Below are 12,500 nucleotides of genomic sequence, written 5' to 3' on the forward strand. Positions count from 1 at the left end.
TCCTTTCATCTCTCTCCCCCTCTCTCTCTCCCTCCCTCTTTCCCTCCCTCTCTCCCTCCCTCCCCCCTCTCTCTCCGTCTCCCTCTCTCTCTCTCATACTCATTCACTGACGAGAGAAGACCTCAAGACCAACGATAACCACGGTATATACATTCCAGTAACAACACCCTGGCACCTTTTCTTCTGTGGAAGAACGGGAGGTGCTTGCACATTAAACCTTCAACAGCAGCCGAAGTTTATTTCCATCGATTGTCGTTGTCCTGTCCAGTCCTGTCCTATGCTGTGCTGTGCTGTGCTGTCCTGTCCTGTGCTGTGCTGTGCTGTGCTGTCCTGTGCTGTGCTTTCCTGTCCTGTCCTGTCCTGTGCTGTGCTGTGCTGTGCTGTGCTGTCCTAGATCCTGCCCTGTGCTGTGCTGTCCTGTGCTGTGCTGTCCTGTCCTGTCCTGTCCTGTCCTGTGCTGTGCTGTGCTGTGCTGTCCTGTCCTGTCCTGTCCTGTCCTGTCCTGTCCTGTCCTGTCCTGTGCTGTGCTGTCCTGTCCTGTCCTGTCCTGTCCTGTCCTGTCCTGCCCTGCCCTGCCCTGCCCTGCCCTGCCCTGCCCTGCCCTGTCCTGTCCTGTCCTGTCCTGTCCTGTGCTGTCCTGTCCTGTCCTGTCCTGTCCTGTCCTGTGCTGTGCTGTCCTGCCCTGCGCTGTCCTGTCCTGTCCTGTCCTCTGCTGCGCTGTCCTGTCCTGTCCTGTCTTGTCCTGTCCTGTCCTGTCCTGTGCTGTGCTGTCCTGTGTTGTGCTGTCCTGTCCTGTCCTGTCCTGTGCTGTGTTGTCCTGTCCTGTGCTGTCCTGTCCTGTCCTGTGCTGTGCTGTCCTGTGCTGTGCTGTCCTGTGCTGTCCTGTCCTGTCCTGTCCTGTCCTGTCCTGTCCTGTCCTGTGCTGTCCTGTGCTGTGCTGTCCTGTCCTGTCCTGTCCTGTGCTGTCCTGTGCTGTCCTGTGCTGTGCTGTGCTGTGCTGTGCTGTGCTGTCCTGTCCTGTGCTGTCCTGTCCTGTCCTGTGCTGTCCTGTGCTGTCCTGTGCTTTCCTGTCTTGTCCTGTGCTGTCCTGTCCTGTGCTGTGCTTTCCTGTCTTGTCCTGTGCTGTCCTGTCCTGTGCTGTCCTGTCCTGTCCTGTGCTGTGCTGTGCTGTGCTGTGCTGTGCTGTGCTGTGCTGTCCTGTCCTGTGCTGTCCTGTCCTGTCCTGTGCTGTGCTGTGCTGTGCTGTGCTGTCCTGTCCTGTCCTGTCCTGTCCTGTGCTGTGCTGTGCTGTCCTGTCCTGTCCTGTGCTGTCCTGTCCTGTCCTGTTGTCACGCTCTATAAGAGAGCGGACTAGAAACCCCCACCCAGCCCAGCACTAACACCCAGACAACACAAACACAGACTACAACAATCCGGGGTTCACATACATTTGTTTAATCACACACCTAGCTTGCCCACAAACAATAACCACAACCCCAGCTGCAACAACACTTAAATAACAATGGATAAATATAACACACACACACACACACACACAAAAACCCACACACAAAAAAAACAGAGCTTTAAGATAAGGAAACAAGCACAACGTTAATGATGTAGTGACGACGACGACGAACAGTAAGTGACGACGACGAGGAACAGTGACGACGAAGACGAACAGTGACGACTAAGACGAACAGTGAGTGACGACGACGAAGACGAAGAACAGCGACGACGAAGACGAAGAACAGCGACGACGAAGACGAAGAGACGAACACCCAGACAGCTGAGCGCCAGGTCAGAGAACGCTGGCGACGGAAGCCAGCGGCAGGCGGCAGCAGCCAACGGAGGCCTGGACCAAGGAAGTCAAACGCAGGCAGAGGGGTTCCCGGGGAGACAGTGGAGGGTCAGTGGAAGAGTAGGGAAGTCCGTGGATAAACACGAAAGTGGGAATGCTGAAACCACTGTAATAGCCTATTATCCACTGGTAGGATTCACTTTTGGACAACCCCAATTAAACAACTTAAATGTACCCAGCCCAGAATTCGTAAAGAAAACAAATCTTACAAAATTTCAGTTTAACCCCTCCCTGATCAACACATGGGCTACAGAATAGATCAATTTTACTCAGCTGCACTATTTCGGAAGTTTAAAAGGCTGACAACAACCACACCCAAGAGCAAGGATAACGGAAAAGGATAAGGGGGGTAGTTTGGAATATTCTTGCTTATGTGTCATATATAATACAGTGACACACATACGCACACATTAATAGAACGAATAACTGAAGGGGTTCACAAGGAAGACTTAAATCTAGATTTTACGGTTGAACCCTTCAATACATGTAACAATTATTTTATCACATTCTTATAAAATTTATGTCTAAAAATGCATATGCATCCTACAAATGCACATAAAAGAGCAAAGTATTATATTTACTCAAATATTCGCTCCCTCCTCTCTCTCTCTCTCTCTCTCTCTCTCTCTCTCTCTCATTCACGGACATGAACACAAGACAGACAGACAGAACACAAGTTAGGACTGTCTTTACAGTCTCCTCTTACCTTCCAGAGAGGTACCACTACCCCAAAGCTGGAAGTTCACACAGAGAACACAGAGACCACGACCACTCGGAGGAAACTGATCCCCACTACAAGCGTCGAAATGGGCAAGCAGCCCTGAAGAGAGCCAAAGACTGGCACGGCTGCCTCCTCTGACAGTCGCGGGCGAAAAGCCCAGAATCTTGTCATTTGTTGACAAGGAAGAGGCTGATCTCAGTTCAGTGACAGCCTGAACTGAGACCGAGACAGACTGAGTATCTCGTGCAAACCGCACAACCCACACTGCTCTCTAGCTAGATGGGGTGGGTGAACGAGGGGGTTTAGCACTCATATCTGATTTTGTCATGAGATGTGACAACAGCCCCCCTCACAAGTTCAAACGAAGATTGAAACTTAATTATAAACATGTCACACAGAATGACAAACACAATAACACACATTCCCACTGCCGTATCATCCACAATGTCTTCTCAAACAGAGACATATGCCAAGGCACTGCCCTCCTGAAACTAAATGTAAGGAAAAGGCGAAAACAACAACAACAACATCAAAACTATGAAGTCTGGAATAACAGGATGAATTGCAAATTATAGAATTGCCAACCTTACCAACTAATAAGTAGTATTAAAAGATACACATGGCCAGTATACAGCTGCCTCATTCAGGTGTTAACACTCAAACTGGGCCGTATTCAGATCATATTTCATCCAACTCTGGCAGACGACTGAGGAAGTCAGCACCAACGTTTTCTTTGCCAGGAATGGCTTGCACCCTGAACGAGAAAGGCTGCAACTGTAGAGCCCAGCGCGTCAGTCTGCCGCTGACCGTTTTGGCCCTGTCTAGATATTGCAGCGGTGCATGGTCCACCTGGACGACAAACTCCTTCCCGTAGAGGTAGGGTTCAAACCTCTGAATACCCCACACAAGAGCCAGGCATTCCTTTTCAATTGTGGGGTAATTGCGTTCGGCTGGGCTCAATTTCTTACTGGCACACGCCACTGGTTGAGCACCCATACCTTGATCTTGGAGCAGAAGAGCTCCCAACCCGACGTTCGAAGCGTCAGTCCGCAGTATGAAAGGCTTGGACAGATCGGGGAGACAGCAAACTGGCCTACTGCAGAGGATTTGTTTGAGCTGCAGAAAAGCTCTCTCGCAGTACTCATCCCAGATAACTTCGTTTGGCTCCTTGCTCTTGGTTTTCTCAGTCAAGGGAAGAGCGATTTCCGCAAACTGAGGAACGAACCTCCTGTAGAACCCCACGAGGCCCAGAAACCCTCGGAGCTGTCGTTTCGTACAGGGACGAGGTGATTCTCGGATCTTCTCCATTTTTTCTGCATCCGGCCAAATTTTCCCAGCACCCACATGGTGACCCAGATAGTCTAACTCCCTGTGGCCGAGAAAACATTTGGAGGGCCGTGCTGTCAGTTTGCAATCACGCAACCGGGAAAACACGCTGCGTAAGAGCCTTAGATGCCGTGTTTCAACGACGGAGGAGATGAGAACATCGTCCATGAAGTTGTCCACGTCCGGGCTGTTGAGAGGCAGTACTAACTTCCGCATCATGCGGGAAAATACTGCGCCAGCAGTTTTGAGGCCAAACGGCATTACACACCACTGGAAGTGTCCCTGAGGAGTAGTGAAAGCTGTTTTAGGGCGATCAGCTTCCGCCATGGGGATCTGCCAGTACCCCTTTGAAAGGTCTAGCTTCGAGAACACCTTTTTCCCTGATAACCGGGAGAACAGTGCCTCTACATCTGGCATTGGTTCAGCATCAAACACGGTTATCTTATTGATGCGACGGAAATCGACGCAAAACCGTACCTTCCCATCTTTCTTCTTTACGAGGACGATAGGAGAGGAGTATGGGGACGAGGATGGCTCTATCACGCCCATCTTCAACATTTGTTGGACCTCCTCTTGAATCGTCTCACGTTGGGAGTAGGGCAGTGGATACTGCTTAGCCCTAATAGGGGTGTCAGAGGTGAGATTGAGCGTGCATGTCTCGAGGTTCGTACAGGCAGGCAAGTCAGTGAGAACATCCCTAAACCCTCGAGTCATTTCACGAATGGCCTCTTTCAGTGAGGAGTTATCAGCGGCCAGCACAACATCCTCCGGACCTTCAGTTGCCTCCAGGGGCATGAGTGGAATGTCGCGTTCCACTGTCCTCGTTCCTTCCCAGACCTCTGGGTCTTCAATCACAGCCAGAGCCACAGTCCCTCGAGGAGTGCGCTCAATGTATTCTTTCAACAGATTGGCGTGGTACAGCTTTTCTTTCTCGCCAATCTGAACGCAATAATCTGCGATGCCCACACGACGCAGAACAGTGTATGGACCCTGCCATTCAAGTTCCAGTTTGTTCTGTTTGGTGGGGCGAAGGAGAAGTACTTTGCTTCCCTCAGCGAACTGTCTTTGCTTTGCTTTGGCATCAAAATAACCCTTGTACCGCCTTGAGGCCCTTTCGAGGTTTTGCTGAGCAATGGTACAGGACTCTGCGATTCTGTTTCGCAGTTCTACCACGTATTCAGCAGCAGTCTGAATTTCTGGCCTCTGAGGGTGGAGCCAGTGTTCTCTGAGGATCTGCATGGGACCCCGTACTGTCCTCCCATAGAGCAGCTCGAAAGGCGAGTAGCCAGTGCTCTCCTGGGGAACTTCTCTGTAGGCAAATAACAGAGCGGGAATCCAGCGGTCCCAGGCTCGAGGTTTCTCGTACGATAGTCTCCGCAGCATTGCCTTCAAAGTAGCGTTAAAACGCTCCACCAACCCGTTGCACTGAGCGTGGTAGGGGGTTGTGGTCAAGCCCCGCACAGACAGAAGGCGATAGACTTCCTGCATGACACTGCCTGTGAACTGAGAACCACGATCAGTCAAAACCTCAGCAGGAACACCTGTACGTGTCCACATGGTGAACAACGCCTCAGCCACAGTTTCAGCCGAAACGTGTTTGAGAGCGACAGCTTCTGGGTACCTGGTCGCATAGTCAACCATTGTTAAAATGTACCTGTTGCCAGACTCAGATGAAGAGGATATAGGTCCTACAATGTCGACAGCTACTCGACTGAAAGGCTCTGAAATGAGGGGCATCTTGACGAGTGGCACTTTCGGGACTCGACCCTTAGCTACCGTCTTCTGGCATCTGTCACAAGAACGGACGAAACGCCGAATGTCAGCACACATGCCAGGCCAGTAGAAATGTGGGAAAACTCTTCCCTGCGTGCGCTTAACCCCAAGATGACCAGACATGGGGGCTTCATGGGCAAGAAGCAACACTGTGGAACGCAGTTCCTTAGGAACACAGATTTGGGTTGCTTCCCCCCGATGGTCCTTGAAACGCCGCATCAGTATTCCCTGCTTCCTGAAGTACATGACCTCTCCAGATCGTGTCTTTTTGACGGCTTTAGACACAGCCAGCTCCCGAGCTTGACACAGGTCAGGATCGCTATCCTGCTGATGCTCTAGGTCCTGTCTAGACACATGGATCTGGATGTCCTTGACAGGCAAGGGAAGTAACTCTTTAGCCCTGGCAGCTGCTTGGGCCCGTGTCTCGACAGCACCCACAAGACTGGCGTCCGAGTAAACGGGCACGGGCACTGAAGTGCCATTCTCGCACCAGGCAGTATTGCCAATAAGGACCTCTTCCACAGGAGCCTCCATTACTGCCACGTCTAGCCTGCCTTCCACGAAAGGAGACTGGAAATCTACTCTGGCGATGGGTAGGACAGAGGTGCATCTCGATTCGGCCAGCACCACACGAACAGTCGCTCCAGTGAAAGAATCTGGACTGACCAGATGGCGTGCAACGACAACCATGTGAGCTCCGGTGTCTCGCAAAGCCGGGACTGAAACCCCGTTGACGAAAGCCTCACATCGTGGCGAGTACTGCTTTGCAGCACAGTTAACGCAAAGAGATGGAGGTGGGGAATGGGAACCCTGCTGCCTAAAGCTCGGCTGTGCCACAAGGGAAACCTCCTTCTGCTGGCGGCACTCTTTGGCCACATGTCCAAGTTTCCCGCAGAGGAAACAGGTAACTCCTCTAGTTCTCTCGACACCCCTTGAGCTGTCGCTAAGAGCGGAACTACCTTGTCCCAGAGATGCGGCCTTTTGCTCTGCATGAGGTTTGGCACCAAGACCATGATCCCTGGATTTCTTGGAAGCTCGTGCCTCACTCTCAGCCATCCGTCCCGCTCTCCTGGCACCGACAACCTTCGAGGTAATGCGTGCTACCTCCTCCACCCTATCTGGCTCTTCACGCTTAACCTCACTGACGAGGTCAGGGTTAAGGGTAGCTAGGAACTGTTCTTGAAGGAACAAGTCCCTTAGGTCCTCTGCACTGTCGTAATCGCGACCAGCAGCTGTGCACCAGCGAGACAGACAGACCTTAAGCCTTTCCAGAAATTGGATAAAGGTCTCCTCTGCAAGCTTCCGCATCGATCGGAAACGCTTGCAGTACGCATGGGCATCTAGCCGAAACTCGCGGAGTAAAGCTGCTTTCAATGACTCGTAGTCATGAAGTCTCTCCGGAGGCACTCGCAGACAAGCGTCCCTAGCTTGACCTTGTAACAAGGTTACCAAGCGAGCCGCCCATGAACTTGGCTTCCACTTATTGAGAAGCGCTACCCTCTCAAAATGGGTCAGGAAGTCGTCGAAGTCACCCTTCCCATCGTAAGGAGCAAGGGAAAACGGTTGGCTTATTTGAGCCTCGACCTCTTCTTGCTTTAATTCCATCTTCCTTTCAAACCGCTGCCTATCCTCCTCATCCCTCTTCTCCCTATACCGTCTTTCCTCTTCCCTATATTCATCCTCCCTGTGATCCCTCCAGCGCCTGTAACGGCGCTCTTCCTCCCTATTTGCGCGCTCGTCCTCCTTAGCAGCAGCATCGACCACAAACCGTGCAAGGGCCTCACCAGTCAAACCCATGTCAGCACCCATGGCTTTGAATTTTGTGTAAGGATCCTGGTGAGATAGAGGAACAGTGTCCCCTTTCCTTCCATCATCAGATAGACCACCTGGGTCATCCTCTTTCAGTTGACCCCCGTATCCATCCAGACAAACCTGACTTATCTATCTGAGAAGGAGTAGAGGTACTCGACTTATCCATCTGGGACTTTAACGAGTGACGGCCGCAGCCGTTTGTCGCCGAGTGGGCATTCTTTTTCCCCCCTTTTTTTCTGTTTTTTTTTTCCTCGCAGAATGCGATAAAGGCAAACCAAACTCGGCAAAAATCAACAGCCGAAATCAAGTGCCTGAACAACAGCTAACTTTTTGAACAGGTAAGGTGTCTATCTTAACCCCACCCAAACATTCTTCCAGTGACACAGCATAATTTTAATCAGATATCATATGTACACAGGTAACAGACAAAACGATTACACCCACCCCCCTCCCACTCTAACCTAACTTACCCCGCATCTCCACCATTTTGTCACGCTCTATAAGAGAGCGGACTAGAAACCCCCACCCAGCCCAGCACTAACACCCAGACAACACAAACACAGACTACAACAATCCGGGGTTCACATACATTTGTTTAATCACACACCTAGCTTGCCCACAAACAATAACCACAACCCCAGCTGCAACAACACTTAAATAACAATGGATAAATATAACACACACACACACACACACACACACAAAAACCCACACACAAAAAAAACAGAGCTTTAAGATAAGGAAACAAGCACAACGTTAATGATGTAGTGACGACGACGACGAACAGTAAGTGACGACGACGAGGAACAGTGACGACGAAGACGAACAGTGACGACTAAGACGAACAGTGAGTGACGACGACGAAGACGAAGAACAGCGACGACGAAGACGAAGAGACGAACACCCAGACAGCTGAGCGCCAGGTCAGAGAACGCTGGCGACGGAAGCCAGCGGCAGGCGGCAGCAGCCAACGGAGGCCTGGACCAAGGAAGTCAAACGCAGGCAGAGGGGTTCCCGGGGAGACAGTGGAGGGTCAGTGGAAGAGTAGGGAAGTCCGTGGATAAACACGAAAGTGGGAATGCTGAAACCACTGTAATAGCCTATTATCCACTGGTAGGATTCACTTTTGGACAACCCCAATTAAACAACTTAAATGTACCCAGCCCAGAATTCGTAAAGAAAACAAATCTTACAAAATTTCAGTTTAACCCCTCCCTGATCAACACATGGGCTACAGAATAGATCAATTTTACTCAGCTGCACTATTTCGGAAGTTTAAAAGGCTGACAACAACCACACCCAAGAGCAAGGATAACGGAAAAGGATAAGGGGGGTAGTTTGGAATATTCTTGCTTATGTGTCATATATAATACAGTGACACACATACGCACACATTAATAGAACGAATAACTGAAGGGGTTCACAAGGAAGACTTAAATCTAGATTTTACGGTTGAACCCTTCAATACATGTAACAATTATTTTATCACATTCTTATAAAATTTATGTCTAAAAATGCATATGCATCCTACAAATGCACATAAAAGAGCAAAGTATTATATTTACTCAAATATTCGCTCCCTCCTCTCTCTCTCTCTCTCTCTCTCTCTCTCTCTCTCTCATTCACGGACATGAACACAAGACAGACAGACAGAACACAAGTTAGGACTGTCTTTACAGTCTCCTCTTACCTTCCAGAGAGGTACCACTACCCCAAAGCTGGAAGTTCACACAGAGAACACAGAGACCACGACCACTCGGAGGAAACTGATCCCCACTACAAGCGTCGAAATGGGCAAGCAGCCCTGAAGAGAGCCAAAGACTGGCACGGCTGCCTCCTCTGACAGTCCCGGGCGAAAAGCCCAGAATCTTGTCATTTGTTGACAAGGAAGAGGCTGATCTCAGTTCAGTGACAGCCTGAACTGAGACCGAGACAGACTGAGTATCTCGTGCAAACCGCACAACCCACACTGCTCTCTAGCTAGATGGGGTGGGTGAACGAGGGGGTTTAGCACTCATATCTGATTTTGTCATGAGATGTGACACCTGTCCTGTCCTGTCCTGTGCTGTGCTGTGCTGTGCTGTGCTGTGCTGTCCTGTCCTGTCCTGTGCTGTGCTGTGCTGTGCTGTGCTGTGCTGTGCTGTGCTGCGCTGCGCTGTCCTGTCCTGTGCTGTGCTGTGCTGTGCTGTGCTGTCCTGTCCTGTCCTGTCCTGTCCTGTCCTGTCCTGTCCTGTCCTGTGCTGTGCTGTGCTGTGCTGTGCTGTCCTGTGCTGTGCTGTGCTGTGCTGTCCTGTCCTGTCCTGTCCTGTCCTGTCCTGTGCTGTGCTGTGCTGTGCTGTCCTGTGCTGTGCTGTGCTGTGCTGTGCTGTGCTGTCCTGTCCTGTCCTGTCCTGTCCTGTGCTGTGCTGTGCTGTGCTGTCCAGTCCTGTCCTGTCCTGTCCTGCCTTGAACGTATCGATTTGTTCTGTTATCTGTGTTCTGACAGGGAGGAAAGTGGGAGTAACAGGGTGTGTGTGTGTGTGTGTGTGTGTGTGTGTGTGTGTGTGTGTGTGTGTGTGTGTGTGTTTATCAGTGTATGTGTGTGTGTGTGTGTGTGTGTGTGTGTGTGTGTGTGTGTGTTTATCAGTGTGTGTGTATGTGTGTGTGTGTGTGTGTGTGTGTGTGTGTGTGTGTGTCTGTGTGTTTATCAGTGTGTGTGTTTATGTGTCTGTGTGTGTGTGTTTATCAGTGTGTGTGTTTATGTGTGTGTGTGTGTGTGTGTGTGTGTTTATCAGTGTGTGTGTGTGTGTGTGTGTGTGTGTTTATCAGTGTGTGTGTGTGTGTGTGTGTGTGTGTGTGTGTGTGTGTGTGTGTGTGTGTGTTTATCAGTGTCTGTGTGTGTGTGTGTTTATCAGTGTGTGTGTGTGTGTGTGTGTATGTGTGTTTATCAGTGTGTGTGTGTGTGTGTGTGTGTGTGTATGTGTGTGTGTAGCCCCTCCACCCCCTCTCTCTCCCTCGTGCCCTTCCACCCCCCCTGCCCCCTCCCCTGCCCCCTCCCCCCTGCCCCCTCCCCTGCCCCTCCCCTCCCCTCCCCCGCCCCGAACCTCGTATTTCTCTGTAGTGCCTCGCGGTTGGGACCGGCTGAAGAAGAAGACAGGGAGAAAGTACAAGATATTGCAAAGACACGTACTCTCCACCCTACCCGCCCACCCGCCCACACACCCCTCCAACTTTTTATTTTTTTTCTCCTTCTTTTTTTCTTTCTTTCTTCATAACAAAGAGGAAACAGAATGAAAAAAAAAGGAAAGAAAGTAAAAAAATACAAACAAAAAACCCCCCAAAACAACAACAACACACACATAAAAAACAAACAAACGAAAAAAATATAAATATAAGAGTAAATGCAGTTTGTATGTAATTAGGCTTCATTTTGTTTGTTTTTGTTTTTTTGTGCCCATCCCAGAGGTGCAATATTGTTTTAAACAAGATGACTGGAAAGAACTGAATTTTTCCTATTTTTATGGCCTAATTTGGTGTCAGCTGACAAAGTATTTGCAGACTGAGAAAATGTCAATGTTAAAGTTTACCACGGACGCACACACACACACACAGAGAGAGAGAGAGAGAGAGAGAGAGAGAGAGAGAGAGAGAGAGAGAGAGACAACAGAACACTGGGTTAAAACATAGACTCACTTTGTTTACACAAGTGAGTCAAAAAAAAAAGAAGACAAACAAATTCACAAATGTAGACTTTCATAGTGCAATTCACTCACATCACACGGCTAACTCTCTCCATACGAACGGCGAAAGAGACGACGTTAACAGCGTTTCAGCCCAGTTACCATCATCAAAATAATTAGAATAATAAAAAGGCTCTTATACTGAAGACGTGAATGTTGACAAAGAATACCACAATTCTGACGACGGAAGCTAAAGGTTAGGTCATTCAGACACCCACTGGACATCCGAGGGGTCTGTGTAGAGGAGAAGAGAGGACTGGCCGTACTGTGAGTGAGTTAACGGTGAATAAAAGACACACACTGAATGTCAGTTTCACAGCCACTGACTGACAGCTAGTGACGGAGATGTATTTTATAAACAAGTTTCGGACCGCAGATCAATTTTACTACGGACTGACGAAGCAGGCAACTGATGCCAGTGACAGTGTGTTGAGATGAGACCTCATGAGGCACAGCACAATTCCACAGAAAGTGACGCAGGTAGGTAGCTAGGTACAGCATGCAGAAAACTGTCTGCAAACAAGAATACAATAAAGTATAAAAAAAACAACAACAACAAAAAAACCCAAGCAAACAAACAAAAAAACAAAACAAAACAAAAAACAAACAAAAAAACCCCCAAAGGCTATACAGGCTGTAACAGAGCAGGCAATGTGTTGACGGAGGCGAGAAGGCACAGTCCCAGGCAAACAGACAGGCAGGCAGACATACAGACAGACAGGCAAGCAGAGGCTGTCCGGAAACAAGAACACACACACACACACACACACACACACACACACACACACACACACTGATAAACACACACACACACACACACACACACACACACACACACACACACACAAGATAAATACCAAAGTCTATGCACTGTACGGATCAGAATAGCAGGCAATGTGGAGACGTGAAATACACAGTACCAGGCAGGCAGACAGACAGGCAGGCAGACAGGCAAACAAACAGACAGGCAAACAGCCAGTCAGGCAAACAGACAGACAGACAAACAGACAGACAAACAAGCAGCCATGCAAACAGCCAGCACACAAACAGGCAAACAGCCAGCCAGACAAACAGACAGGCAAACAGACAGCCAGACAAACAGACAGGCAAACAAACAGACAGCAAACAGACAGCCATACAAACAGGCAAACAGACAGACAGCAAACAGCCAGGCAAACAGACAAACAAACAGCCAGGCAAACAGACAGCAAACAGCCAGCCAGACAAACAGACAGACAGGCAAACAGACAGACAAACAGCCAGACAAACAGACAAACAAACAGCCAGGCAAACAGCCAGACAGGCAAAC

General features: G+C 49.6%; 1 protein-coding gene across 1 annotated transcript; it reads right to left on the minus strand.

The window, feature by feature from the left end:
- Positions 1–3,239: 3,239 nt before the first annotated feature.
- LOC143277793 (uncharacterized) lies at positions 3,240–7,469 on the minus strand. Its single transcript, XM_076582695.1, has one exon. The coding sequence runs from the start codon at positions 7,467–7,469 to the stop codon at positions 3,240–3,242; it is 4,230 nt and encodes a 1,409-aa protein (XP_076438810.1).
- Positions 7,470–12,500: the final 5,031 nt, after the last annotated feature.

This window comes from Babylonia areolata, chromosome 35 (assembly GCF_041734735.1).
Source record: "Babylonia areolata isolate BAREFJ2019XMU chromosome 35, ASM4173473v1, whole genome shotgun sequence".
In the NCBI taxonomy this organism is placed as follows: domain Eukaryota; kingdom Metazoa; phylum Mollusca; class Gastropoda; order Neogastropoda; family Buccinidae; genus Babylonia; species Babylonia areolata.

Excerpts from the sequence above, each read along its gene's own strand:
- LOC143277793 (XM_076582695.1), bottom strand. The coding sequence starts at position 7,469 with ATGGGTGCTGACATGGGTTTGACTGGTGAGGCCCTTGCACGGTTTGTG.